Source organism: Rhodamnia argentea, chromosome 1, assembly GCF_020921035.1.
Source record: "Rhodamnia argentea isolate NSW1041297 chromosome 1, ASM2092103v1, whole genome shotgun sequence".
NCBI lineage: Eukaryota > Viridiplantae > Streptophyta > Magnoliopsida > Myrtales > Myrtaceae > Rhodamnia > Rhodamnia argentea.
This window is the reverse complement of record NC_063150.1, coordinates 5,225,113-5,251,871: the sequence shown is the minus strand read 5'-3', so window position 1 is coordinate 5,251,871 and position 26,759 is coordinate 5,225,113. Positions and strand designations below refer to the sequence as shown.

The following is a 26,759-nucleotide window of genomic DNA, read 5'->3' as shown; positions in this document are numbered from 1 at the left end:
AAATATTTTAATATTATCAATTGAGTCCTAAAGCTGTTCACGTTTTGCCAATTAATTTTATCAGGCCAATTTTGATCGAAAATCGCTGATGTGAACACCGACTGTCCTACTTGTCCCCGATCTTAAATTAATTGAAGGATTGCATTTATTATTTTCATCTAATTCAGGGACTGCCAATGATGTAACATCTCACTTGTATAATTTATGTGAACATTTCCCCAAACATTCTGCAGCAACTTTTAATTATGAAGCAGAAAACGATTAAATCAGGAAAAAGACCAATAGCAACATCAATTGTACACTTAATTCAGCAAGAGCTCAATGAATCATTTATTGATTTAATTATCTGAAACTATAGTGCGCTCGTAAATTTAGGTAACTGAATTTTGCATCGCCACATAATTGCTGGACTAAGGTTAAATTACGTTTCACCATTGCCATAAAAACGATCACAAGAAGAACCCTCAAAATCGTTCACCAAACTTCTCCACGGTCTCTCCTGAAAACATAAGACGGAGGAATACTAAAAGAGAGATCATGAAGCTGTGCCTCCTCTTCTTGGCGCTTGGCAGCTGTCTGCCGCGCAGCAGTGGAGGGCCCTAGCCTCAGGCCAGCGGCGAGCCCAGGTGTCGGGGAAGAACTCCGCCACGTCGGGCCGGCCCAGTTCGATCGCGATAGGAGTACTTGACCCGTTCCAAAGACCCCGTCCTCCGCCCGATTGCCAGAACCCGAAACCGGTGCATAATTACACCCGTCCGTGTGCCAAATTCAACCGGTGCCGTGGCAGTCCGCCGCGAGGAGAGGCCATCGATGTCTAAGACGTCGTTGTTAGAAACAATTTGGGGGATTAACATGTATTTGACAGTAATTAAACGGCCACGATGCAGGATAATGGAAATTTCACTAGAAGTATTTGTCGACGCTTCGGATGGTGCGTTCCTTTTGCTGCTAGCCTGCTAGGGGTTGACCAGCGTTGATCGGAAAATTAATTTATGTCTTTTACAAACTTTTTTAATTACTCGTGTCAAAAAATATTATTTATGAACAATAAATGATGTACACGCATTACATTCAATAAGGAGGTGAAACTTGCATTAATAATTTAGGGGAAATAGCCACCAAAATGTTCAAATCCACTGGACATGTTTACCATAAACTTTTTCTTGTAACCTCAAAATTTCTAAATTTGTATTTATGTGACATATTTGTCTTGTCTCACTTATGTCACATGGGCTATGTCAACGGCATTTTCTTTTCGTCGTCCATGTAGAAAGATTTTTAATGTTGTTAATTGAGGGAACTCAAAGGTAAATGTGTGACACGAGTAGAATTTTGAAATTATTGGTAGAAATTTTAGGGCAAATGTCTCGAAATGGGTATCATTTGAGGGGTTTTTTTTTTTTTTTGGGTGTGGCTCTTTCCCATAATTTAGTATAATAGGTGGTAATCTTCAATGGATATTGGGATACTTGATCAGTTTGCCGGTGGATCGGACAGTGGAAAAGAAAGGGGAACCAGAGTGAATGTCGTTTAAGAACAAAACGAAGGCAGATGGTGGAGTGAGACACTCCACCATGGAACGATTTGGACCGGTAGTAAAAAAGGTTTTACTAAGGAGAATAGGATTGATTATAACGAGATGTTTGTTCCGCTTACAAGTCTTACGTCTGTTCGCAGTCTTCTGGTGTTGCCTCTATCAAGCAATGGCCTCTATTCTAGATGGAGATTAAAAATGCATTTCTCAATGGCGATCTAAGGAAGTATATATGGAACCTCCTCCTGGATACACTACTTCTCTTAAAATGTGTCGATTACGTCCGAGCATTATATGGCTAAAGCAGGCTCCTCGTGTATGGTATTCTAAATTCAGCTCCACCATGGAATGGCTTGGACTTAAATTAAGCCGTTATGACAGTGCTCTCTTTGTTCAAAGAACATCATGTGGGTATATTCTGCTACTTATGGTTATCACCAGCAATGACGATACAAGGCATTACAAAACTCCAGCATAATCTCGTTCAACAGTTCAAAATGAAAGATCTCGAGCAACTCGGTTATTTTCTAGGCTTGGAGGTTACTTGAGATTCCTCGGGTTGTTATCTTTCTTAAGCTAAAGATGCCACTGATATTCTTTCTCGAGCAGGTCCACCGTAACAAGTTTGCTACAACTCCCACCGAGACCAATGCAACATTTAATGAACCAAGATGGGACTCATCATCGGCAGCTGGTTGGGAGTCTTGTATGTCTCATTGTGACTTGTCCTGACATAACCTACGCTGCTCACATGGCCAATTAATTTATGACCGCACCATGAACCATACATTTTGTTATTGTTCTTCGAATTATTCACTATGTCAAGGGCACTTTATTTTAGGGTCTTCACTTTTCTGCTAAATCTACCTTAGAGTTAAAGGCTTACTCTAGTGTTGACTAGGCTGGAGACCCTCTTGGTCGTCGCTCCACTACCAACTACTGTTTCATTCTAGGTAATTCGCTTATCTCCTGGCGTAGCAAGAAATAGATTGTTATCGGTCGATCTAGTACTAAAGCAGAATTGATTGCAATAGTTATTAAAGGACATGGGCATCCGTCATGATGGCGCAACGGTACTTTATTGCGACAATCAGAGTAGTGCAGTCCAAATAGCACATGATGATGTTTTTCATAAGCGCACCAAACATAATGAAATAGATGGTCATTTCGTACACTTCATGTGCTACATGTCACCTTAAGTTTGAGAGGATTTTAGAAATATATTGCACGATTCCATATATCTCTCAGGTTGTGTTTTTGTTATCCTGGTTGATTGTAATTCCCACTGTAATGCGATCTTGTAACTCCTGTACAATTCATCAATAACGTACAGAAATTCCACAACTTTATTTTTCGCTTTATTCTTATCAAAGTCTTCCAAGCATTTTTTTTAAAGTCAATAAAAGGGTACATGTTGATTTGTTGCAAATTATTTTCTACATGCACGAAACACAGGACAGTGATAATCGAGATAAAATCCTTCAATTTTTTACCTTTTTTTTTCATGCAATTTTACTGGTCAACTTGATGTAATATCTCGGTCATATGAAAAATCGGCGACATCACATTGTGTTTTTTTTTTCCATAACCGAGGTTTTCTACATACAATGAACTATTGCTCGGAGTGGTGGGGTATGTCAATGCCATCGAATAAGTCTCCAAGACGTGATTGTTGGGAGTCGAACCTGGAACTTCATCAATTTATCTGGACATCACATTGTGTTTGTACCAATGAAAACAAACATTTTTTTTTTCTATCCTGAAGCAAATTACCGATTTCGCTCTGGAAAATTAGCGTTCATCGACAGGAAATTTCGGTAATTAAAGATTGATAACAACATTAAATGTACATTTAATTCAGCAAGAGCGCAATGAATCAATTATTGAATTAATAATCTGAAACTATAGTGCTCGTAAATTTAGGTAACTGAATTTGCATCGCCTCATTATTGCAGGACTACGGTTAAAAGCACGTTCCACCATTGCTATAAAAACGATCACAACACCCCAAAAATCATTCACCAAACTTCGCGAATTAGTAATTCAATACAGAGATCATGAAGCTGTGGCTCCTCTTCTTGGCGCTTGTCGGCACAGTAGCGGTCTGCCGCGCTGTGGCGGAGGGCCCCGACCTCGGGCCAGCGGCGAGCCCCAGTAATGGGGTAGAACTCCGCCGCGTCAAGGCGGTCCGGTCGATCGTGATAGGAGTACTTGACCGGTGCAAAAGACCCCGCCCGCCGCCCGGTTGCCAGGACCCGAAGGCTCCTCGTTTACCAGTGCATAATTACACCCGTCCGTGTACCAAAATCAACCGGTGCCGTGGCGATCCGCCGTGACGAGAGGCCATCGATGTCTAAGCCGTCGTTGTTGGGGGTAAAATGGAAAATAAAAGAAATGGAGTGGGATTGGGGGCGGGGGGGGGGGGGGCGATTTTACATGTATTTGACAGTAATTAAACAGCCAAGATGTAACAACAACGAAAATTTGACTAAAAGTATTTGTTGAAGCTTCGGGTGGTGCGTCCCTTTTGCTGCTAGGGGTTGACTAGCCTTGATCGGAAATTAAATTTCTGCCTATTGCAAACTTTTTTAATTACTCGTGTCGGTATTGTTTATGAACTAGAAATGATGTACACGCATTTGCATTCGATAAGGAGGTGAAACTTGCTCAATCAATGTTATATAAATTGTAGAAATTAATTTTGCTTTTAATTAAATTTAAGATTGAAAAGTAAAAGAAATGATTTTATCATGAAAAAAAAAATTTCGCAAATTGCCCTAAACAATATTCATCGGAGAGTTTGCCGCTAAAGAATTAATAAAAATTCGTCACTAATTTTGTCGCTAAATTATTTTAAATTCCATCACTAAATACTTTTCGTGGCTATTATCGTTGCAAATGACGATGCTAAACTTTCAAATTGTAATCGGCGATGACTTTGCCACGAATCGCAAATTAGCACAATATTGCCACGAATATGTTTGTGGCAAATTAGCGACGAATAATATTTTCGTGGCTAAATTTGATTCGTGCTAATTAGCAACCGAAAAAATTTGTCGGAATGTTCGTCCAAAAGTAAATCAAATTTAGCACAAATCACCATTTTGTCGCTAATTTTACCACAAAAATTCGCAAAATTGTCGCTAATTGGGTTTTAGACAAATTTTGCCACAAAAAATTAGCTAACACGCAAAATTTAGCAACGAAATGTTATTTTTTCTTAGCTAAATTTAGCGACAAATAGAAAATTCGTCACTAAATTTGTCGCTAGCGACGATATTTATTTTCGTGAAATTAGCGACAAACTTTTCGTCGCTAATTTGCCACGGAGAGTAATTGGTTGCAAAATTTGTGGCTAATTTGCGACGAAACTTATTCGTCGCTAATTAGCCAAGGATAAGTAGTCGTCGCAACATTCGTCGCTAAATTTTGCGACGCCGAATTGGCGACGAATATTTTTTCGTCACTAATTTTCGTCGCAAATCAGTTTAACGATGAATTTTGGTCAATTTTTCGTGGCAAAATCCGTGGCTAAATCCTTATTTTTTTATAGTGTTGCATTAATAATTTGAGGGAAATATCCACCAAAATGCTCAAATCCACCGATCTCGTTTACCGCAAACTCTTTTCTTGTGATCTCAAAAATGTTAAATTTGTATCTACATGACACATTTATATTCCGTCATAGTCTCGATTTCTCAATCAAAACGCCGTCGTTCTTATTTCACTTGAGCCATATGGGGGCCATGCAGCATCGTTTGCCTTCCGTTGTGGTGATTGTGCACCACAAGTAAAAGTTTGGAATTTTTTATATCGCAAAAAGAAAGGTTAGGGTAAATATCTCGAAATTGCTATAGTCTGAGGTTTTTTTTTCTTTTCTTTTTTTGTGACTTTTCCATGTCATTTAATGTAATAGGTGGTAATTGTCAATAAATATCGGGATGCTAGATCAGTTTACCGGTGGATCGGACGGTGGAAAAGAGAGCGGAACCAGAGTGGATGTCCTTTGAGAAGATGGATCTCGAGTGGACATAAGAGCAATAAGGTCATTAACTTGGAGACATGGGCTTTCCAACATTCTTTTTTTTTTTTTTTTTTTTTTTTTGCAGAAACAAGGAATTCGTGAAAAGTTTTGTTTACACGATTTTGAATTTTCATCTTATTGAGTGTGTTAGATTGTTCATAATCTCAGTTTGCTATGAAGAGTTGGGAGGGAAGAAATGGGAATTTTTTTTTTTTTGGTCAGTTGAGTCCTAAACATTTAATATTTATGTCAATTCAGTCCACTAAACCAATTTTGACTAGAAATTGCTGATGTAACGAGATCGTCGCTAACTTTTGAATTCATTTTTTTAATTCATAATATCTTTTTCCTTGTCTTTTTTTTTTCTTCTCTCTTTTTTTTTTTCGGTTAGGGCAAGCAGGAGGCCATCATGTTCTAGGGTGGGAAATCAGATCGGGCGGGTGGATAGGGTCGGTTCCCAGCCGATGGAACCAAGAACCGACCCTGTTTGTCCTGCCTTCATGTTTTAGGGTGGGAACCGGTCACTACATGCTATAACTACTCTTTCTATAATATCACAAAAACAAACCCTCCTTTCGTCTATTCTTATAAAAGCCAAAAGCTTATAAGGCTACGAACGGCAATATGGAACTTCACAGGCATTACTAGAAGGAACCTAAAATTCAAGAAAATGAAAGCTTACGTAAATCGAGAAGACAAACAAATTTCGAATCCACAGATAACAATAAGTAAGACATATCATCAGTTCACGAGATTTCTCATTGGTCCGTTATTATTGTAACGAAAGTATCCATGTGCCCGCCGCCATCCGGCCATGGACATGTCTAGAAATTCGATTGCAAATCTAACTTTAAACACGAATTACAGATAACCCCCGATAGCTGTCAGAAGTAAGAATTTTTTCTTTAGATTAATACCATGAAAAATCCAAAATTAATACACACTTGCGACAAATTTAACCTAAAACTAATTTTTTTACCACCAAAAACTCCAAACTAGTACACCTACGATAAATTTATCCCAAACTAAGTTTTTAACCACTAAAAATCCTAAACGGATACACCCGCGATAAATTTATTCTCCATTAATTTTCATTAAATTGGGTTAATAGCACGGAATACACACGCTATAAACGGAGGATAAAAATCCCAAATTGATACACCCCGTGAACCATCACATGCCAACCAACCCAGGAATTTAACGGTAAAATTTAACGGAAACTAACGGATGTTGAATTTTTTACAAGTATGCCGATTTGGAATCTAATAAATTTGCCCCGAATATATCAATTTGAGATTTTTTTATTTATGGTATTTACTCTTTTTTTTTTTAACCAGATGGAGATAGAGCAACCACGACTCAAGTCAAGTTTTCCAATCTTTGCCGAAATTCGGCAACAGGTGAAGGATGATTTTCGGGGGGGAGCTTTCCGATAACGGAGAGGACGAGCGGATTGCTCAACCGGAAAATCTTTCGCTTTCTTCCGGAAAATTCGAGCAACCATTAATGACGATTCTCGCCGATCTTCCCCAGAAAAAAAAAAAAAAGAGAGAGACAGATCTGATGCAGCAAGAAATAATACGCTCATTTCAAATCCAACAATTTCCTCCCTTTAATGGTGTCCTTCCGTGGTGTCCACGATTCTTGAAACCGACCCAATTGTTCTTTTTGATGTTGCGGGAATGACAATATATGTATATGGATCGACAGCGACCCGAGAGGGTCCGGATTTTTGGGCTTAATTAAACGTAATCCGTAATTATTTTTTCGGCAAAGATAAGGTTTTTGGGAAACGATTGTGAGAAAGATGCGGCGGGGACGGCGCCAGTCACGATAATGAGATTTAGCTGTTGTTATTGGGGATGGGATTAAGGCATTTTCTTGGATGACGCGGAGCTCCGTCGTTTTGAAAAGAGACGTCGTGGACGAACTAAGGAGGAGATTCCGTCTGGGAATCGAGGGGAGACGCGGCACGAGTCGTATCAAAACATGTTTATTTACGAATTACGGGCCGGCTTCCGCCAGTCGTCCGGGCACTCGTAAGAGATTCTACACTAACGATTTCTGTTTGGTCGCATCTCGTGGCAGAACAAACCTGCACACTGCTGCAGAACTCTCTCTCTCTCTCTCTCTCTCTCGCTCCGGCTGTTTCGCGTCTTCTATCTGGGAGAGCCGTCCGGCATCTTTCTCACGAGGAAGCGTCGCTCGGACAGGCGCTCTCCTGGGTTTTCACACGAGTCAAAACAATGGGAAGAGACGGTCATCCTCTGTTGAGTGGAGGGAGGAGGGAGGCCGGCTTCAGCCATGGCTTCTCTGCCGACCAAATCCAGTCGCTCGCCGCCATGTGCGAGACTCTCGTCCCTCCCCTCTCGCCGGACAGCATCGGCGACGACAGCCCCCGCAATGAGGCCGTGTGCTCTTTCTTCCGAGCTTCCGGGTCTCAGCATCCGATCCCTGATGAGGTCAAAAAGCTCCCATTTTGCTTGTTTTCTGCTTGCTTCTCTTTGCGATTAGAGCAGGTTCATGCATGCTTCTGCAAGTGAAATTATATCCTATCCCTGGCCATGGTAAAGTCTCTTTCTTTCTTTCTTTCTTTCTTTTTTGGTCTGGGACGACCATTGTGTTGTGAAGTTTCTTTCCTGGGCATAGTTTCTTTTGGGTAGTTCTTCGAAACGTAATTGCTAACCATCTTTAAGGCCATTGGCAATAAAAAACCAAAGACAGGCTTTCTGGCGTGGTTGCAAAATTTTCATCTGTGTTCAGAACTTCGATTTCTTCTTCTTCTTCTTCTTTTTTGTAAAGGGTATCTTCTTGGTGCTCTATTGAGCGTTGATTGAGTCTCACACGCTTGTTTTTTTAATCTTTTCCAAGAGAAGTTTGTTCCCGAATTGGGACCGGATGCTGATTCCTTGTTTCCCTTTTCCCTTTGCTTCTGCAATGGAGTGCAGGTTGCAGAGCTTTTGGTGAAGAGGGGTCAGCCCAGAGCTGTGTTTGTTGTGAGCCTAGTCTTGAAGATTCTGTCTTACAGATTGGGGACTTTATTGCTCTGTGGGTTTCTGTGCTTGGACTGGAGATGGCCCTTTATTCACAAGTTCCAAGAGATGCCATTGGAGAGGAGGGAGATAGTCCTCAACAGATGGTCAAGGAAGAAGAAACTGATCCCTCTGAAAGTTGCCTTCGCAATGGTCAAACTTTTCTGCTTGTTCATCTTCTTCTCAAGGGTAATGTTCCTTTTTCTTTTCTTTTCTTTTCTTTTCTTTTTAAATATTAGCCAAGTTGAACTCTCCAAGGGTTAGTGCTGTGGTCGTGACTGGTGAGGAATTTTAGAGAAATCCATATGCTTGATGGTGTTTAAATATTATGTGTGGATTATATTAGGTTATGATGTTGGCAAAAGTCATGGTAGTTGGCTTTATCTTGATGGAGATTCTACAATGATGATGGCATGAGGAATAATATGCTAGGCTAGCTGTAATAGAAACCAAGTCCATTGGGTGGCTGGCCCCACTTGTGTTGAAACTAACTTGCCAGGGCAAGTCTTCTTTTGTTGTTTCTCCTCTTAAGCAATGCCTTGCATACATTACTAACATTGGCTTAAAAGGTTGGTGATATTTGATTAAAAAGCTGGCGAAGTTCATCAGGTTGAGCTCTATTGGTTAAGCAAGGCTTATAGAAGCTGAAAGAAACGGCTCGCCATGCGGAAGACTCTAGATATAATTCTCCATACATTTATCAAAGATGATAACAGCACCAACATAAACTTCCTGTTTCAATGTCCTACCAAAATAGTGATCTTACTCGATCAGATTGTCCAGAAAGGAGAGCATTGGGCGACTTCCATCTGTTTCTCTCTCTTCACCTGGTACCATGAAAATGACAATTTCTTTGTTTTCAGAGGAAATGTACATTTCTTCTTTGTGCTGGAGTTGTTGGTATCACAATTTACAATAACTGCTACTGTTCTGTGTTCTTCGGTTATCTGCTTCTAGGTTGCTGAATATTACGGCGGCCCTTGAGCTTTAAGGTTGTTAGGAATTAATCTCTTTATTGCTCTTCTTGCAGACAGATGAGAACTCCAAGAACCCGTCATGGGAAGCGATTGGATACGAGGTCGACACTCGAGAGAAGCCAGTGAAATCCAAAAAGGAGAGGCCTCTAGAAAAGGGAATAATTGAGACCATGTATGAAAACAGCTCATCCCTCGTTCAGTCTCTGGCAGGAAAAGGGCTCAAAGTCGCGGAAAGTTCTGAAACAAATATCTGCAATATTAAATGCGACGCCGTGATAATTGGTTCTGGTTGCGGCGGTGGAGTCGCTGCCGCTGTCCTTGCTCAGTCTGGCCAGAAAGTGGTTGTCCTGGAGAAAGGGGATTATTTCACGCCGCAGGATTATTCTTCCCTGGAGGCACCCTCGCTGAATCAAATGTACAATTCAGGCGGGCTGCTCTCGACCATCGATGGGAAGTTCATGATCTTCGCGGGGTCCACTGTAGGTGGAGGGTCCGCTGTGAACTGGTCGGCTTCCATCAAAACCCCAAGTTCTGTACTCCATGAATGGTCTGTGGATCACAAAATCCCACTTTTCGGAAGCCCTGAGTACTTAACTGCGATGGACGTCGTGTGCAAAAGAATTGGCATTACAGAGAACTGCACCGAGGAAGGCTTCCAGAATCAAATTCTTAGAAAAGGGTGTTCAAACCTCGGTTTGGATGTGGAATCTGTCCCGAGGAACTCCCCCGAGAGCCATTACTGTGGCTCGTGCTGCTATGGTTGTAGAATGGGAGAGAAGTGTGGTACTGACTCCACATGGCTTGTTGATGCTGTTGAGCACGGTGCAGTGATTTTGACAGGATGTAAAGCGGACAAACTCATACTTGAGACCAGCGATGATGAGAAGGTGGGCCACAGATGCTCGGGAGTGGTTGCAACGGTCTCCAGTAGGGACTTTTCTAAGATGCTCCGCATTGAGGCCAAGGTGACAATTTCAGCTTGCGGCTCTCTCTTGACGCCTCCTTTGCTTATCTCCAGTGGGTTGAAGAATCCTAACATAGGCACAAACCTCCACCTTCATCCAGTTCTACTGGCTTGGGGTTACTTTCCTGACAATTCATCTGGTTACAGAGGCAGAGTCTATGAAGGAGCAATCATCAGTTCAATCCACAAGGTGGTGTCGGAAGATTCCTCTGAAGTGCAGGCCATCATAGAAACTCCGGCTGTCGGGCCCGGTTCATTCGCCTCGCTGTTCCCATGGGTATCGGGGGCTGAAATGAAGAACAGGATGGTCAAGTATCCGAGAACCGCTAATCTTTTTGCATTAGTTAGAGACCAGGGCTCAGGAGTCGTCAAAGAGGAAGGTGTAATCAGTTACAGAGTAAGCCAAATAGACAAGGAAAAGCTGAAGCTAGGGCTGAGGCAGGCACTGAGGATCCTTATTGCGGCTGGTGCTGTCGAAGTCGGCACATACCGAAGCGACGGGCAGAGAATCAAATGCAGAGGGGCTAAGCAAGAGGACATAGAGGAATTCCTGGACTCGATCACTGTCCCTGGAGGGCTGGGATCGAGCCAGGAGCACTGGACCATGTACGGCTGCGCACACCAGATGGGGAGTTGCCGAATGGGCGCGTCCGTGGAAGCGGGCGCAGTTGACGAGAATGGTGAGAGTTGGGAGGCAAAAGGCCTGTTTGTGTGCGATGGGAGCGTGCTCCCAAGCGCCATTGGAGTGAATCCCATGGTCACCATCCAGTCCACGGCTTATTGCATCTCAAAGAGAATCGCCGAGTCCCTGAGGAAAGAGAAGTTCCCAAGGGTCGGCTAGTTCCGAGCTGTTTCCCTGCCTTTCTCGCCGGAACTAGCGGATCATGGTTAGATGGTGTGAGCTGAATAAGAACTGTTGCTCCGGCGGCAAGCTCACAGTCATAGACAGTAGTCCATTCTTAAATTTGTAGATTAGGGAGATGACAATGGATTTGTTACCTCCTGTTCTGGCCTTGAAGTTGGTTTCTATTCGTGTTTTACTCAATAAGCAGCAGGAAATTACATCATTCTTTTGGTGCGTTAGAATGAGAAATTAGTTGTATTGTGGTGATACCTATCATGTTTTATCCCTTGGACAATGAACTTGAGAATTACCGATGGCAATAGAATTGAACTTTTTAGGGTGCGTTTGTTTGGTGAAAAATTAGCAATTTGAAAAATATTTTTCGAAAAATAATCTCTATTAAGCTTACAAAAATAAATGGATGAAAATAAATTAAATCAAACATCACAAATTCCATAATGTTTGCTTGGGTTAATACCACAAAAAACTACAAACTAAAATACCTATGACAAATTTTCACCAAAAATCCCAAACTAATACGCTAATTAATTTTTTGTCACCAAAAGTCTCTAATCGATACATTTAACAAATTTACCCTCCGTTAGTTTCTTTTAAATTGGGTTAATACCACGGAGATTATAAACCGGTATACCCGTGATACACAAAGGGTAAAAATACCAAACCAATACATTTGTGATTAACATAGGCTAAAAATGCCAAACCGGTACATTCGTCAATTGTCACATCTCATTTTACTCAACAGTTCGATGGTGAAATTTAACGAAAATTAACGGAGAGTAAATTTATCATAAGTGTACAAGTTTGGAGTTTTTCATGATATTAACCCTTTTATAATATGCAAATACTAACATATAGAGCTATATAGGGTTAAGTGCTCAAGAAATCCTAAAATTTGTCATAAAAGTGCAATTGAACTCTAAAATTTGTCAAACTTGTGCAATCAAATCCCTCAATCAAATCCCTCCATCAAATCTGTTCAATTAGAAAAAATGCTTTTTTTTTTTTTGGTCGAAATTTGGGAAAAAAAAATGTTGAGGTGACTTTTTTATTCATTTCTAATATAGCAGTCCATGCGTACTAGAAAACTACGTCGTTTAGAGTTTGGCCCCCCATATTCGCGAGCAAGTGCCAGTGAAGGACAGCCCATTACAGAAGCAACTGCCAAATCCCGGTTTGACGTGCATTTGGAGAGAAGTAAACCGCGGCCAATTTCCCGCTAAGGCGCGAGTTTCAGTCTCGGACACTGCGAATCTGCGGTCTCATTGACGATGCATTAGATCTCCCGAGTCAAATGCGCCTCCAGAACTTAACCAGAAGATCGCCTGCCGCGAGGTCACGCAAGAACTTCCCGAGTCAACGTAACTTGTCAACTGTTTCTGTCGCCCGCCATCCAGAAAATCCCCCTTCGAGTCCTGAGCCTGACCCAACACGAGGATTTGATATCCACGCTTATCTACTGCGCCTATGCCTTCGAGAATGCAGACGATTCACATCCCATCACTTATTCGACGAAATGCCGCATCCAGCGGCGCGGGCTTTAACTATATGCAAGGCGATCCATGGCCAGGGAATGAAATTTGGAATTGGGTCAAACGGATCACTAGGGAATGCAATTCTTGATCTTTATGCCAAATGTGGGGATGTGGAATACGTGGAGAAGGCATTTAGTCAGTTTGAGGGGAGAGATATCCTGGCTTGGAACTCACTTCTTTCGATGTATTCAAGGCGGGTTTCCGTTCAACATGTTAAGTGGCACTTTCGGCTACTTAAGCGTTATGGATTGGTGCCAAATGAGTTCACTTATTCGATTGTTTTTTCTGCTTGTGCAAGGACTACAGATATTGACTTTGGGAAACAAGTACATTGTGATCTTGTTAAGGTGGGATTGGGGCTCAGTTCGTTTTGTGAAGGTTCAATTATTGATATGTATGCTAGGTGTGATTGTCTCTTGGATGCAAGGCGGATTTTTGATGGGGTACTAGAACCTGATACAGTTTCTTGGACAGCAATGATTGCAGGGTACATTCGAGGAAATTTGCCAGCGGAGGCACTCAAAGTTTTTGAGAAGGTGAAGAAGGCTGGCCATGAACCAGACCAGGTGGCATTTGTTACTGTCATTAGCGCTTATGTTGGTGCAGGAAATCTTGAAGGTGGACGTGAGTTGTTTTCCCAGATGCCAAACCCTAATGTTGTGGCATGGAATGTGATGATTTCAGGTCATGCTCAAAGAGGATATGATGTGGAAGCACTCCATTTTTTTGAAAAAATGAGGAAGGTTGGCATTAAATCAACAAGATCCACCTTAGGTAGCATATTGAGTGCCATTGCTGCTCTAGGCGCCACTGATTGGGGCTTGTTAGTTCATGCTGAAGCAATTAAACAGGGTTTGAGCTCTAATGTTTATGTTAGAAGCTCTTTGATAAGCATGTATGCAAAGTGTGGGAGAATGGAAGCTGCAATGAAAGTTTTTTATGCTTTAGAGGAGAAAAATGTGGTTTTGTGGAATGCAATGCTCGGAGGGTTTGCACAAAATGGTTATGCCAGTGAAGTCTTGGAACTGTTTACCCAGATGAAGAGATGTGGTTTTCAGCCTGACGAATATACCTATACTAGCATTTTGAGTGCATGTGCATGCTTGGAATATGTAGAAGTGGGTCAACAATTGCACTGCACTATCATCAAGAACAGGTTGACATCAAATTTGTTTGTTGGAAATGCTCTCGTGGATATGTATGCCAAATCCGGGGATCTGGAAGAGTCGAGGAAACAATTTGAATGCTTAAAGAGCCGAGACAAAGTTTCCTGGAATGCAATCATTGTTGGTTATGTGCAGGGGGAACAAGAGAATGAGGCCTTCAAGATGTTTCAACATTTGAATTTAACTGGTATAGTGGCCGATGAAGCGGCTTTGGCCAGCATATTCAGTGCTTGTGCTAATACTCAAGCTCTGGATAAAGGCAAGCAAGTACACTGTCTTGCTGTGAAATCTGGTCTAGAATTGAGTCTTTATGCTGGAAGCTCTCTTATTGACATGTATGCAAAGTGTGGGGACATTGGAGCTGCTCTTGTTGTTCTCTTGCACATGCCTGAGAGAAGTGTTGCTTCTATGAATGCTATGATCGCTGGCTATGCTAAAGATAACTTGGAACAAGCTATAAACATGCTTGGACAGATTCATGACATGGGAATGAATCCAAATGAGATCTCTTATTCAAGCATTTTAGATGCATGCAGTGGAGTAGAAGGGTTGATTTTGGGAATGCAAATTCATTGTTGTTTATTAAAAACTGGAATTTGGTGCTATGAGGACTTCTTGGGTGTCTCTCTCCTGCGCATGTATATGAACTCTGAGAGTACATCAGATGCATGTATTCTCTTCTCAGAATTCCCAAGTCCAAAGAGTGTTATATTATGGACTGCTCTAATTTCAGGGTACACTCAAAATGATTGCAATGAGGAGGCTTTGAAGGCTTTTCGAGAAATGCGAAGACAAAATGCACCACCAGACCAAGCCACATTTGTTAGTATCCTAAAGGCCTGTTCTATCCTATCTTCACTGCGAGATGGTAGACAAGTACATCCTCTCATGTTTCATTCTTGTTTCGACTTAGATGAGTTAACTAGTGTTGCTCTTCTAGACATGTATGCTAAATGTGGAGATGTGAAAAGTTCCGTTCAAGTATTTAATGAGATGACCAGTAAAACTGGTGTGATTTCGTGGAACTCGATGATCGTTGGTTTTGCTAAAAATGGGTTTGCAGAAAATGCACTACAAATATATGATGCAATGAAGCAATCAAATATTGTTCCTGATGATGTTACTTTCCTGGGTGTTCTTACAGCCTGTAGTCATGCGGGAATGGTAGTGGAAGGCCGTAATATCTATGATGAAATGGTGAATCACTATAGGATTCAGCCGAGAGTAGATCACAATGCTTGTATGGTTGACCTTCTTGGGCGTTGGGGATTTCTTGAAGAAGCAGTGGCTTTCATTGATAAATTAAAATCTGAACCTGATGCTATGATTTGGACCACATTACTTGGTGCTTGTAGATTGCATGGAGATGAAATAAGGGGAAAATTGGCTGCTGAAAAGCTCATTGAGTCAGAGCCGCAAAATTCTGCACCTTATGTCTTATTGTCTAATATCTACGCTGCATTGGGAAACTGGCAGGGGGTGAATTCATTGAGGAGGAAAATGAATGAAAAGGGAGTGAAGAAGTTGCCTGGGTGTAGCTGGATTACAGTGGGAAATAAGACTAATTTGTTTGTAGCAGGAGATGAGTCCCTCCCTCGTGCTGGTGAAGTTCACGCACTTTTAAATAATTTAACATCTCTAATTAAAAAGGATGGTTATATCAAAGCAGAGAATCTTCTCTATGGAGTGTAGGTTGTAATTGTTCTTATTTGCCAATATTTGGATCTATCAAAGTGGAAGGGAAAGGTGAGTAGAGATAACTGGAACATCTGTTAGACTGGTGAATGAAATGTGCAGAGAGAAAGTGACTTTCTCATACTCAAAGATCTGCTTTGCAGCTTATTTCCTGCTTTGCTTCCCCTAGTGGAGGAGTTATAGCTTTTGCTTTTTTCTGACCTCAGGAATTTTATGTAGTTACATCCAAGTAAGAGTACAAATCAAGGAAATCCTGAAAGATCATTCATATCCTTGCCAACAGTACTCCATAAATGGATCTCCTTGATCACCTTCATACGCAGGAAAGAAGACCTAGAAGACCAGTTGTCAACTGTAATTCTTGGTGGGGTGGCAATTCCAAAATTTATGATGTTATCTTCGACAGTTGCAATGATGAACTGGAGCTTCTAACAATGAAAAGCGGTATACAGTGTTTCCTTTTGTTCTGTAATTCATCACTCGAAGGAAAGTCCTTATTTTTATTAAACTTCTATTTGGTACAAAATCTTTTTGGCAGGCCACCAAGTGAGGTGTGGGAATGATGTATTCATGACCCATCGAAGCCACTTCTCCTCAAATCATCTGGAGGTCCATAAGGAGCTTCATACATTGGACTAAATGGCATTATGCTTGGTCAACTGCAATGGACAGGTGCTTGCTCATCCATGCAATTAGGTAAAAATCTCAAGCTTGGAGGTGAGATTATTCTGTTTGATAGACAATATAACTACTGTCTCTCTCTCTCTCTGGTCACAAGCGCCTGGTGCATGCAATGATCCCTCTGGAATCCGGAACCACCATGTATATTCCCACAAATAGTTGATGTAGAAGAGGGTTATCAATGCTCTGTCAAGACCAGAATTACATATCCAGACATGTTAAATCATCTTCCAAAGTTAAAAAAGCAACCCTTATCACAAATCAGGATGAGTTTCATTTCTTGAGGGTTCTCTTGATGAGTCTTGAAATTTCAGCGAGACTGCTCTAAAATTTCCCCGGATTAGTCGACCACCGTCGCTCGCGGTCATGGATGATGGTCTGATCCAGAGAAAAAAAGTGGGTGGAGGAGGATGAAGAGAAAAATTACATTTTTATTTCTTTAATCCAACTCAGTAAACATGTGTCAACCAATTAGTCAACCAATTAGTGGACATGAATAAAAAATGCGTCAGGCTTTTTCTCTACCCTTTTTTAATCTCCTCTAGACTTGTAGATGCCTTCCCAAGGGCCAAGCTTTTTTCCATCTTTGTACTTAGCTTCTGCTGAGCTGATATTTTCTCCTGTGTTCAGTACAGTTATCCGGCTTTTTCTTCTTGGAGTAAATTTGGCAACTCTACTAAGTGTAGAAGTTTGCCTTTTGCTTTTGTGTGCATAATGTGCTTCCATGCCCAGCCTTGTTCATAGTAAAGTTCTTCCCTTTTTCCTCTAATAGGTCAAATTGCATCTTCCTAATCTGTGTCCAGTAATAGAATGTTACTTGATTTATCCAGTACGTCCATCTTGCAACACTCAACCATTTGCCTGTTAACATAGATGATTTGTTATGACTAAAATCAAGGCAATTGATATCCCTTCAAAGATTTGTTTGATGAAGCAACTAGTAAATTGCCTTTCAAAATTGTGTGTACTTTTGACTTTTGTCCTTCCTCAGTGGGGTTTCTTTTTTTCTTTTTCTTTTTCTTTTTTCTTGGCGGGTTACTGAGGTTTAGTTGAATTTAGAGAAGGGAGAATCTGATTTTCATTGTTTCCGCTTTAATGGTAAATGTTTGCAGAAATTGATGCATCAATAGGAAAGGAGGATTTGTGATTTCAGGCGAACAGAAGTTGCTCCATTGCTGCTGATAATTGATAGGAGGGACAATCCTGCGACTCCATTGCCGAATCGATGGACTTATCAGATATACAATTACCATCAGTATGACTAAACAAGTATCTCATTCTTGCATAAAAATGCCTGATCGTATACTTTGGAGTTGAAGAGCAACTCATTGGTTTCATAAATTGTTCCCAGGCAAATAATTGTTCACAAGCCCATTGGCATTGAAGATAGCAAAGTTGACTTAAGCATAGAGAAGCTGCCTAAAAATCAGGAGGTTGTTTTCTTTGTTCCTTTTTCTATATTCCCATAATGAATTATGCATGTGTCTGATTTTATAGTTGGTTTTCTGCCGTGTTCTCTTCACAGGAAGTTGTACTTTTATCTAAACAAGATGCTTTTCTCAAAGCTAACATGTATGAGAATTTTGGTGACATTGGAAAGAACATCAAATGGACGGTTGACGAGTTTCAGCAACTTGCCAAAAGTAACCAAAACATCCAGACAATAGGTTTGTATAGAACAGCATCAAAGCTTTGACCAATTTGAGTTTGCATGACATGATCTCTTAGTACCACCACTTTGTGGAAGCATAATACATACAGTTATTTACCCAATGGCCTGATGTTCTGCAGCAGATAGGGCCAAATTCATTGATAACTACCCTGAGTACAGGAAAATGCATGGGAATGTTTCAAAGCATGTGACATTGGTTACAGAAACGATCAAGATAGTTGAAGAGCGAAAGCTAATAGTAGTTTTGGAGACAGCAGGAATTGGCTTGTAATGATGGCCAGGTGGCAGCTTTTGAGGTACTGTCAGCATTTATGCAATACAACATGGAGAGTTCATCTGCTGTGCATAATTTGATGGGTTATTCTGTGGGTGTTTGGTTGCTTGGAGGTCTCAGAGTCTGTTGTCATATCATTAAGATTAAACCTTGGAAAGATAGTTCTAAATATGTTGCCACCTGATTCTTTATATTTGATATAAATGACATATGCTCGTTTACTAATGCTTACAATCTAGGGAAACTAGCTTAACTTCATGTCTGGACCTTTGTAATAGAGGTTGACACGTGGAATTTTTCATGGACAAGAGTTGCGTTTGCTTCCAAGGCTTGTTATTTCAGAAGTTCTGCTGACATGAATATGAATCTTGGAAACGAAAATGACTTGATAGGCAATGTCTTGGTCATGCCTACCGATTAGAGGGGTGCTGCAGCTTCTGCAAGGTGCTTGTTGAACACCTCAAGTTGCAGCTTCTCCACAGCTGCAGCATCTTAACATGCTTTTGGAAAACAGCTCCAATTAACGACCTGCTGGTTCAGAAAGCTCAACTCATCCACTGTTATTTCCGAAGTTCTGCTGGTGTGAATATAAGATCTTGGAAATGAAATTTTTTTGAAAGGCAATGCCTTGGTCATGCCTACCTGTTAAGGGGGTGCCGCAGCTTCTGCAATGTGCTTGTTCAACACCTTAAGTTGCAGCTTCTCGACAGCGGCAGCATCTTAGCGTGCTTTTAGAGAACTGCTTTACTTAACAACCTGCTGGTTCAGAAAGCTCAACTCATTCAAATGTTTGATGGGGTGGAATTCTCCTGGTTTTGACCTCTATGGGCTTCTGCATTTTCTTTGGTTTTCTCTGTATGGATGCAAACTCTTTGTATCTTCTTCTAGTACTTCATGTTGAAGAGATAGTAGTTTCTATTATTCAATGATAATCAGAATAGAGTTACATATATATGACATTGACCCTTATTATTATTCTACCCTCGCAACCAACCAATACTTCCCAATACTCTCCCTCGAGTTGGGATGTAGATATCAAATAATCCCTACTTGTTACATAAGAAGCTCACTCTATTTTCCCGTAGAGACTTAATAAGGATGTCTAAGAGTTGATGCTCTGTCCTTGTGTGTTGAAGAATCATCTACTTTTTCTAAACTTTTTCTCGGACAAAATGGCAATCAACCTCTACATATTTGGTTTGCTCATGGAAGACAAGATTCTATGCAATATGAATGACATAGCTTGATATTCAACTTCAGCACTTGATCGGGAAACTACATGTTTCTTGCTATTCCACGCAACTAAATTGTCTCCAAGAAACATACAATAGCCTGAAGTAGATCTCCTATCCAAAGAACATCTAGCTTAATCAGCATCAAAGAAGCCTGTAGTGTTTAGATGATCATAATTTTTAAACGGTAGTCCTTTAGCTGATGCTTTTTTCAAGTACTTGACGTTTCGAAATCCCAGTGTGTAGTTTGTTAATGTCATTGGAAGAAAGCTTGCTCCTTTGGTGTCAAGCCATGCAGGAGGAGAACATCTACCCAGTCCTGCATGATTAACTCGGACGGCAACATAGATTTTGGTCCGGGATAGAAAAAAGAGATGATATTTGCATGCTCCTCTTCTGTAAAACCGCAATGATGATGATCCAAATTTTGTGTTCTTGGGGAAAATGATGGGGGTATGGACTAAGTGAAGAGGAATCTGAGATTGATTTACGGGGGGCACTGTCTATAATCTTTGATGGAAAAAATCACCAAAAAAACAATTTGTATAAATGTCAATTCAGTTATAAACCTTTTAACTTTTCCAATTTAGTACTAAACCTTTTAATAATTTGCTAATGTAGTCTTACCGGTCAATTTTATTTGGAAATCGCTGACGTAAATGCCGAGCATCTTAAGAGGCATGGCTAGGGCCGACGAAAATAATTTTTGTATTTTTTTAAAAGAATTATGTATATAAAGTCAATATTCATTATTTTCTATCAATTGAAAATTGGAAAAAAAAAGTAGTTAAAAATGAAATTGTTTGGATCACACGATTAAATCAGATATCTTATATTTTGCACTTAAAAAAAATTAGTTATACATAATTGATCGTATCCTCCTTTTAAGATGGAATAGTTTTTTTTTTTTTTAAAACCAATGCTTAAGGATTCAATAGTTAGATAACATAATATCATATACATATAGCTTAAAATGATCGAATGATAGTCCCAAGTATCTCATTAAGTAAAACTCAAAATGGCCAAAAAGGTCCGGCTTATTAAGTCTACAACATACAGTTTAATCGATTATGAGAGCTTCATCGAGCGTAAGTGATTTTATGTAACGCGCGATTCAAACTCGAAAGCGGGAAGAAATAATCTTTTCTAAAGACAAAACGTTATTACTTTGTAATTAGATGTCATATATATGTGTAGTATTTTTTTATAGGGATAATTGTTAAGATTCAATGCACAATTAAGTCGAAGTAAAACGTAAAACGAAAAAGATAAGTTGAGACGCGAGATTTTATCCTAATTCACCCTTAAATTAGCTCTACATCCAAGAGAAGATTTTACTATAATTAGCACATCGCCAATCTCATTACATCAATCAATTATAAGTGAAATGAGTATATGTATAACAGTAGCTATTTATGAGCCCAAATTCAAACTATTAATGAAAAATTATGGGATTAAATAGTAATAGCCTTCTAATGTCCACGGGGGTGTGCCTCCTTGAGATCCCCGTCGAGGCGGCTCCTCTAGACCTCTGCCCGCTCAACGTGGAGCAAGACCTAGGTACTTTCTTGTTACATGGGAGTATAAACTATACCCCAACAATAATAAAAAAAACAGTCTTTACATTTTTACCAAACATGTAATGTGATCTTTGAACCAATATGTAATGTAGTCCTTGAATTTTTATTTTGTTCAATGTGGTTCTTGGAATTTTGATACATGTTAAACTTGATCATCGAGTTATATGAAAATGTTTAATGTTGTCCTTCCATTAATTCAAGTTAAAGAATAATATTGAATATTTTCATATAATTTAAGAACTAAGTTGAACATGTACTAAAAATCCACAAATCACATTGAATAAAGTACAAGTTCGGGATTACATTGCATAATGGATGAAAGTTCAAAAATTAAATTGAACAAATTAAAAGTTTAACATGACACATTAAGCTAAAGTTTAGAATCATTTAGGTTGCATTTGGTAATCTAGATTTCTCGTCAAGATAAGACAAGATATGATAGGATAAGAAATTCAAAAATTTTGTCATATCTTATCTACTGTTTGGTGAACTCACGGATATAATGTCCGGATAAGTAGAGGCAAGACACAATTGAGATCGACTATGTTTTGCTGAAATATTAAAAAATTTTAAAAATTATTCAATGATGAGTTATGATGAGTAAATTATTATTGAGCAGAGATTTGTGTCATCTAAATTCAAATACAACATTGCTTGAGCAAATCTAGTAGAGCCAATGGTCTTGATTTGAAGTCGAATCCTTTGAAAATGACCCGCTTGCCTTACTCGTTGTCTTGTCGACTAAGTAAATAAGTGCTGAACAATGAAATTATTCAAACTCTTTTCACAAGTTGAAGGTTCACTCACGCAGATCGTCTAAGAGACCTATATTGAAAATCGATGATCAATTTCGAGTTCTTCATAACAAGTCAAGACCCCATTCGAATGTTGGAAAGGCTCGAGCGATTAAAGAACGAAGATGTGATCTTATATCACCCCAAACTATCGATTAAAAAATGAAGTTGTCGAGATAATCAACTTTGCCGCCGGAGACCACAACCCGGCATCGCCAAAAAGGCGGCTACACTTTATGGTCGCCACCGCTGGAGAGACGACCCCCCTTGGGAGGCGACCCGGCACGGTGGAGAGGTGGACCGACATGAAGGAGAGGCAGTGGTTGTGGAAAAAATTTAGTTCTCCTCTTGTTTGCACTCTTGGGAAATCATATACAAGTCTATTCCATTCCCTCAAATGATATGTTTTTATATGAGTTATTTCCATTTATATCTCTCTTTATCCTATCTTTGATATCTACCAAATATAGAATATGATAAAATATATTGATTTTTATCGTGACAATCAAACAGAGTCTTATATTATTTTTCCTATTTGGTAAAACTCTTGAAGATCTTTTTTTTTTTTTTTTTTGGTGGAAAATAAAACTCAAAAGTTAAACAGTGCCTTTTCTTCCCTTCTCAGCTGCTTGTTGGTCTCTTCTTCTTCACTGCACGCACAGCCGCCCCTCTCTCTCTCTCTCTCCCCCGATGCCCGGACTCCTGCGACTCCTCGCAAAACCCAATCGCCTCTTCTCTTCCTCTTCGCATCTCCTCAATATCTCTCTCCGTTTTCACCGCCCCATCACCACCACACCCGCCCAATCTCCGCCTCCGCCGCCCAACCCTAGACCCAGAACCCGAACCCCTCTCGAGAAGCAATTCGAGAGCTGGATCGACAAGCTCAGGCCCGGCTTCGGCTCGCCCGAGGTCGCCGACGCCCTCCGCGCCCAGTCCGACCCCGACCTCGCCCTCGACATCTTCCGCTGGGCCGCCCAGCAGCGGGGCTACAGGCACGACTCCGCCGCTTACCTCGTCATAATCAAGATCCTCATCTCCGGCCGCCGCTACCGCCATGCCGAGACCCTAGTCGAGGAGGTCGTCGCCGGGGCCTGCGAGATGAGCGTGCCTCTCTACAACTCGGTGATTCGATTCTGTTGCGGCCGTAAGTTCCTGTTCAATCGCGCCTTTGACGTGTACAAGAAGATGGTTCGGTCCGAGGACTGTAGGCCTACGCTCGAGACTTATACTCTGTTGTTTAATTCCCTGCTTAGGAGGTTCAATAAGTTACATGTGTGTTATGTGTACCTGCACGCTGTCCGGTCGATGGCTAAGCAGATGAAGGCGTCAGGGGTCATCCCGGACACTTTTGTGCTGAACATGATCATTAAGGCGTACTCAAAGTGCCTCGAGGTCGATGAGGCGATCCGGACGTTTCGGGAGATGGGGTTGTATGGGTGTGAACCGAATGCGTATACGTATAGCTACATCGTGAAGGGTTTGTGCGAGAAGGGGAGGGTCGGACAGGGTTTAGGGTTTTATAAGGAAATGAGGAGTAAAGAGCTGGTGCCGAAGAGCAGTGCTTATATGATTCTGATTTGTAGTCTTTCATTGGAGCGGAGATTTGAGGACGCAAAGGAGGTGGTGTTTGACATGCTGCGCGAGGCAATGGCTCCAGACCTTTTGACTTATAAGACATTCTTGGAAGGATTGTGCAGGGAAGGGAAGGGCAGTGAAGCCTTCGATTTGCTTGAGGAATTTAGGAAGAGGGACACAATGATGGGCCAGAAGAATTACAAGATTCTGTTGAATGGAATAAATTTCCTTACTCGAGAGTAGCATTCTATGTTCATGATTGCTTGCTCTGGATTTCACTGGCATAGAGAGGAAATGCTGATGTGGTTGAGACCTACAAAGAGAGCAAAGTATATGCAAATGGCTGAATCACATGTGGCGAGTCTGATGCTCTTAAATGGTATCGAGACCATTTCTGATGCTGTGCCCATAATGCCGGCGGAGAAGCATCCATCCTGTGACACGATCGGTGTCTATCCTGTTTCAGCATTCATGATTTGCAACATGGCACTTGTTGAGCCAATCGTCCAATGTTGTGCCTGTGCAATTTGCATTTTCGCACATCTCCTGATTAATCTACCTCAGAAACAGATGATCTGATCGAGTTAGATTTGCTCTTAAACAGAGATGAATTCCTGCAACCCCCATGAGGACGAGGCGAGCTTGTTAGGCATGCAAGAGTTTCAAAGGAACTGCTATGTTATCAAACTGTGTCATTGGATTGATGCTGGCGATGAGGATGTTGTTTCGCTGCCAACATCAGTGTTTTCACTCTACTCGTCATCCTCTTTTTGCCACTGGGAAGAAGATTGGACAAAAGAGAGATCTTCTCAAAGTTCTGTTGCAATTGTCTCTCTTGCCTATCCGAGTTCCTTTGGATTTGCAAATTCATGGGCATCTGGCATCGTGCCTCCAGATTTCGAGGAGGGTGTGCTCAAGAAGAAAGATTAGGCGATTGTTTTTCACCTTAATTATACCTTGGGACTGTGCCAGTAATCAGTCTTGCTGCTTACTGATGATGCATTCAGTGAGAGTATTCTTGTTTACTGTGTTGGTTGATAGTTGATAGAGGTAATGATAGAAACTGACGGCTAATCTGTACACGGAATTTCAAACGGAATGATCTCATGATTTCTTGTTTGAAGTAATTGATTGAAGACTTATGTGGCTTGATTTGGATCGTGAATACTTTAAGATCAAGATCAATCTCGATTTTGAAACTTGACATTGGATAGCTAGCCCTAGCAAATGTATCTTACACAAGGATGGTGTCGCAGCAATGACGTCACGTGTATCATTTCACGTTCCGGTAACACAATTTTTCTTAGCCAACATGAGTTTTGAAATTTGATTAGTGAGTAGTGCAGTGGTATGGCGTCGACATGATGTGTGGTTAGACCATTGTACAAGATATTTTGTCCTTGCTTTGTCTCACATTTCTGGTGTCACTCTTGCTGATTTTGTTGGCTCGGACAATACCATCAACTCACAATTGTGATCTCACATGGCATAGTAAAAATAGGCCCTTGCAAATGTGAATCAATCGAGATAAGTCCTCAAATTTGTAAGTTTAGTAATCAAAAGCATCATAAAAATGGCTTAAATATTCATTTGTTGATTGGTTGTTTTGTTTTTTACTTCGTGTCTAGAGGTGTCAAATGGGTGAATCGGATCGGATTTGATTTAGGTTGAATATGATTCGACCCATATTGATCATTCTAATCCATTTTCGTTCTTATTTAATGATTCATATCCGATCCGTAACTAACACAAACTCTATCCATTTTGATTCATATTATCAAAATACACTAATATAAAACCTCTATAATGCCATCATCGCTAGCCGTTGCATGGTGTGAAGTGTTCTATATAATAAGTCCCTAAATTCTCCTCTCCTCTTCTCATCCAAGTATGGTTCCTAAACTTCTAGAATCATCTTGTTAATTTGGTAGTACGATGTTGTTCAAGATACTCTTCACTTGCCACTTTGGTTGAACCTGTGAATCAAAAATTTCTAGCACATTGAGGGTTGAGCTTCAAGGTTGAGCCTAGAAGCTAAGGGCTTGTTTGGTAACGTTTGCAAAAATGTTCCTCTTGCGTTATAAAATGTGTTCAAAAACTTTGATAATCGATTAGAATGAAAAATTTTTTTTCTCGTTTCGCCAATGTTCCGTTTCGAAAAGTGTCCCCGAATTGAGTTTTAGAGTACATACGCACAATCACGTTTGATAACGTTTCTATCTAAAAATTTCGATTAAAATTTTTTTGATTCTATTCCCTAGATAAGTTAAAGAACGAATACGTTTGATAACTATACAAAATTTTTATTTTGAAAAATAATTTCTCTTCCCAATTTATCGTTTAAATCAAATAATTACATAGTCACATTTGATGACATTCCTCATATCCACAATTACGATCATCTTGTACCATGACATTTTTTTGGCCAAAATAGAAATGCTTCAAATTTGTTTATTGGAATGATAATACGCTAAAATTATTGTTCTCTCATATTTCTCTTGAGGCTATGCATATGTTAAGGATGAAAGAGGTGACTCTAATTATCTTTTATTGATCAAAATGAATAAAATTCATCTCTACCACATAGGTGGCTCGGTTTTACCCTTGATTACTATGCATATGATCACCGATGCAACATGGTATTCCGATAACAAATCAAGCAAGGCTTAAGAAAAATCACCAAAAAAAGGATTGACCACTTGAATGGAACCAATTCCTATTTTTTGAGATTTTTTTTTTTTTTGGAATTTCGAGATTTTTTAGAACGATTTGCCCATGAGGGGCAAAATCATCATTTGGGAGAAATCAAAAGGCAAAATCGTTAAAAATAGGATTGACCAGTTGAAATGATCCATCTCCTAATCTTTGATTTTTTTTTTTTTTTTTAGATTTTTTCTGATTTTTTTCCAGTTTTTTTAAATTTTTTTTATGAATTTTCCATTTTTTTATTTTTTAAATCATTTTCTATTTTTTTATTAATTTTCGAAATTTTTATTTAAAAAATTATCCGGATAGGGTCGAGTTGACCTGGCCCACGCCTTGCGGGCGCTTGACAAACGTAAAAAAAAAAGACTATCGTTGCATTTTTTATTCTCAAAAGTGTTCCTTTTTTTTTATTTTAGAAACAACTTTTTTTTGTTTCTTATTTTTGAACCAAAAGTA

At 40.2% G+C, this 26,759-nt stretch overlaps 3 protein-coding genes across 10 annotated transcripts; all 3 read left to right on the top strand.

Moving 5' to 3' along the window:
• The first annotated feature begins 7,702 nt into the window (after positions 1–7,702).
• LOC115753299 (long-chain-alcohol oxidase FAO2-like) lies at positions 7,703–11,706 on the top strand. Its single transcript, XM_030691853.2, has 3 exons — positions 7,703–8,020; positions 8,507–8,779; positions 9,621–11,706. The coding sequence occupies exons 1-3, from the start codon at positions 7,805–7,807 to the stop codon at positions 11,370–11,372; spliced, it is 2,241 nt and encodes a 746-aa protein (XP_030547713.2). The 5' UTR covers positions 7,703–7,804; the 3' UTR covers positions 11,373–11,706.
• An 807-nt stretch (positions 11,707–12,513) lies between these two features.
• On the top strand, positions 12,514–19,137 carry LOC115753298 (pentatricopeptide repeat-containing protein At3g09040, mitochondrial-like). 8 transcript variants are annotated; one of them, XM_048276161.1, is made up of 4 exons: positions 12,514–15,852; positions 15,892–16,233; positions 16,328–17,903; positions 17,996–19,137. In XM_048276161.1, the coding sequence occupies exon 1, from the start codon at positions 12,688–12,690 to the stop codon at positions 15,784–15,786; it is 3,099 nt and encodes a 1,032-aa protein (XP_048132118.1). In that variant the 5' UTR covers positions 12,514–12,687; the 3' UTR covers positions 15,787–15,852; positions 15,892–16,233; positions 16,328–17,903; positions 17,996–19,137. The 8 variants fall into 8 exon arrangements, with proteins under 8 accessions (XP_048132118.1, XP_048132125.1, XP_048132123.1 ...); XM_048276168.1 differs by having other exon boundaries at positions 12,514–16,233; positions 16,328–16,485; positions 17,583–17,903; XM_048276166.1 differs by having other exon boundaries at positions 12,514–16,233; positions 16,328–16,506; positions 17,583–17,903.
• A 3,575-nt stretch (positions 19,138–22,712) lies between these two features.
• LOC115753301 (pentatricopeptide repeat-containing protein At3g25210, mitochondrial) lies at positions 22,713–24,724 on the top strand. The gene has a single exon (XM_030691854.2). It carries the CDS (start codon positions 22,713–22,715, stop codon positions 23,838–23,840), a length of 1,128 nt encoding a protein of 375 aa, XP_030547714.2. The 3' UTR covers positions 23,841–24,724.
• Positions 24,725–26,759: the final 2,035 nt, after the last annotated feature.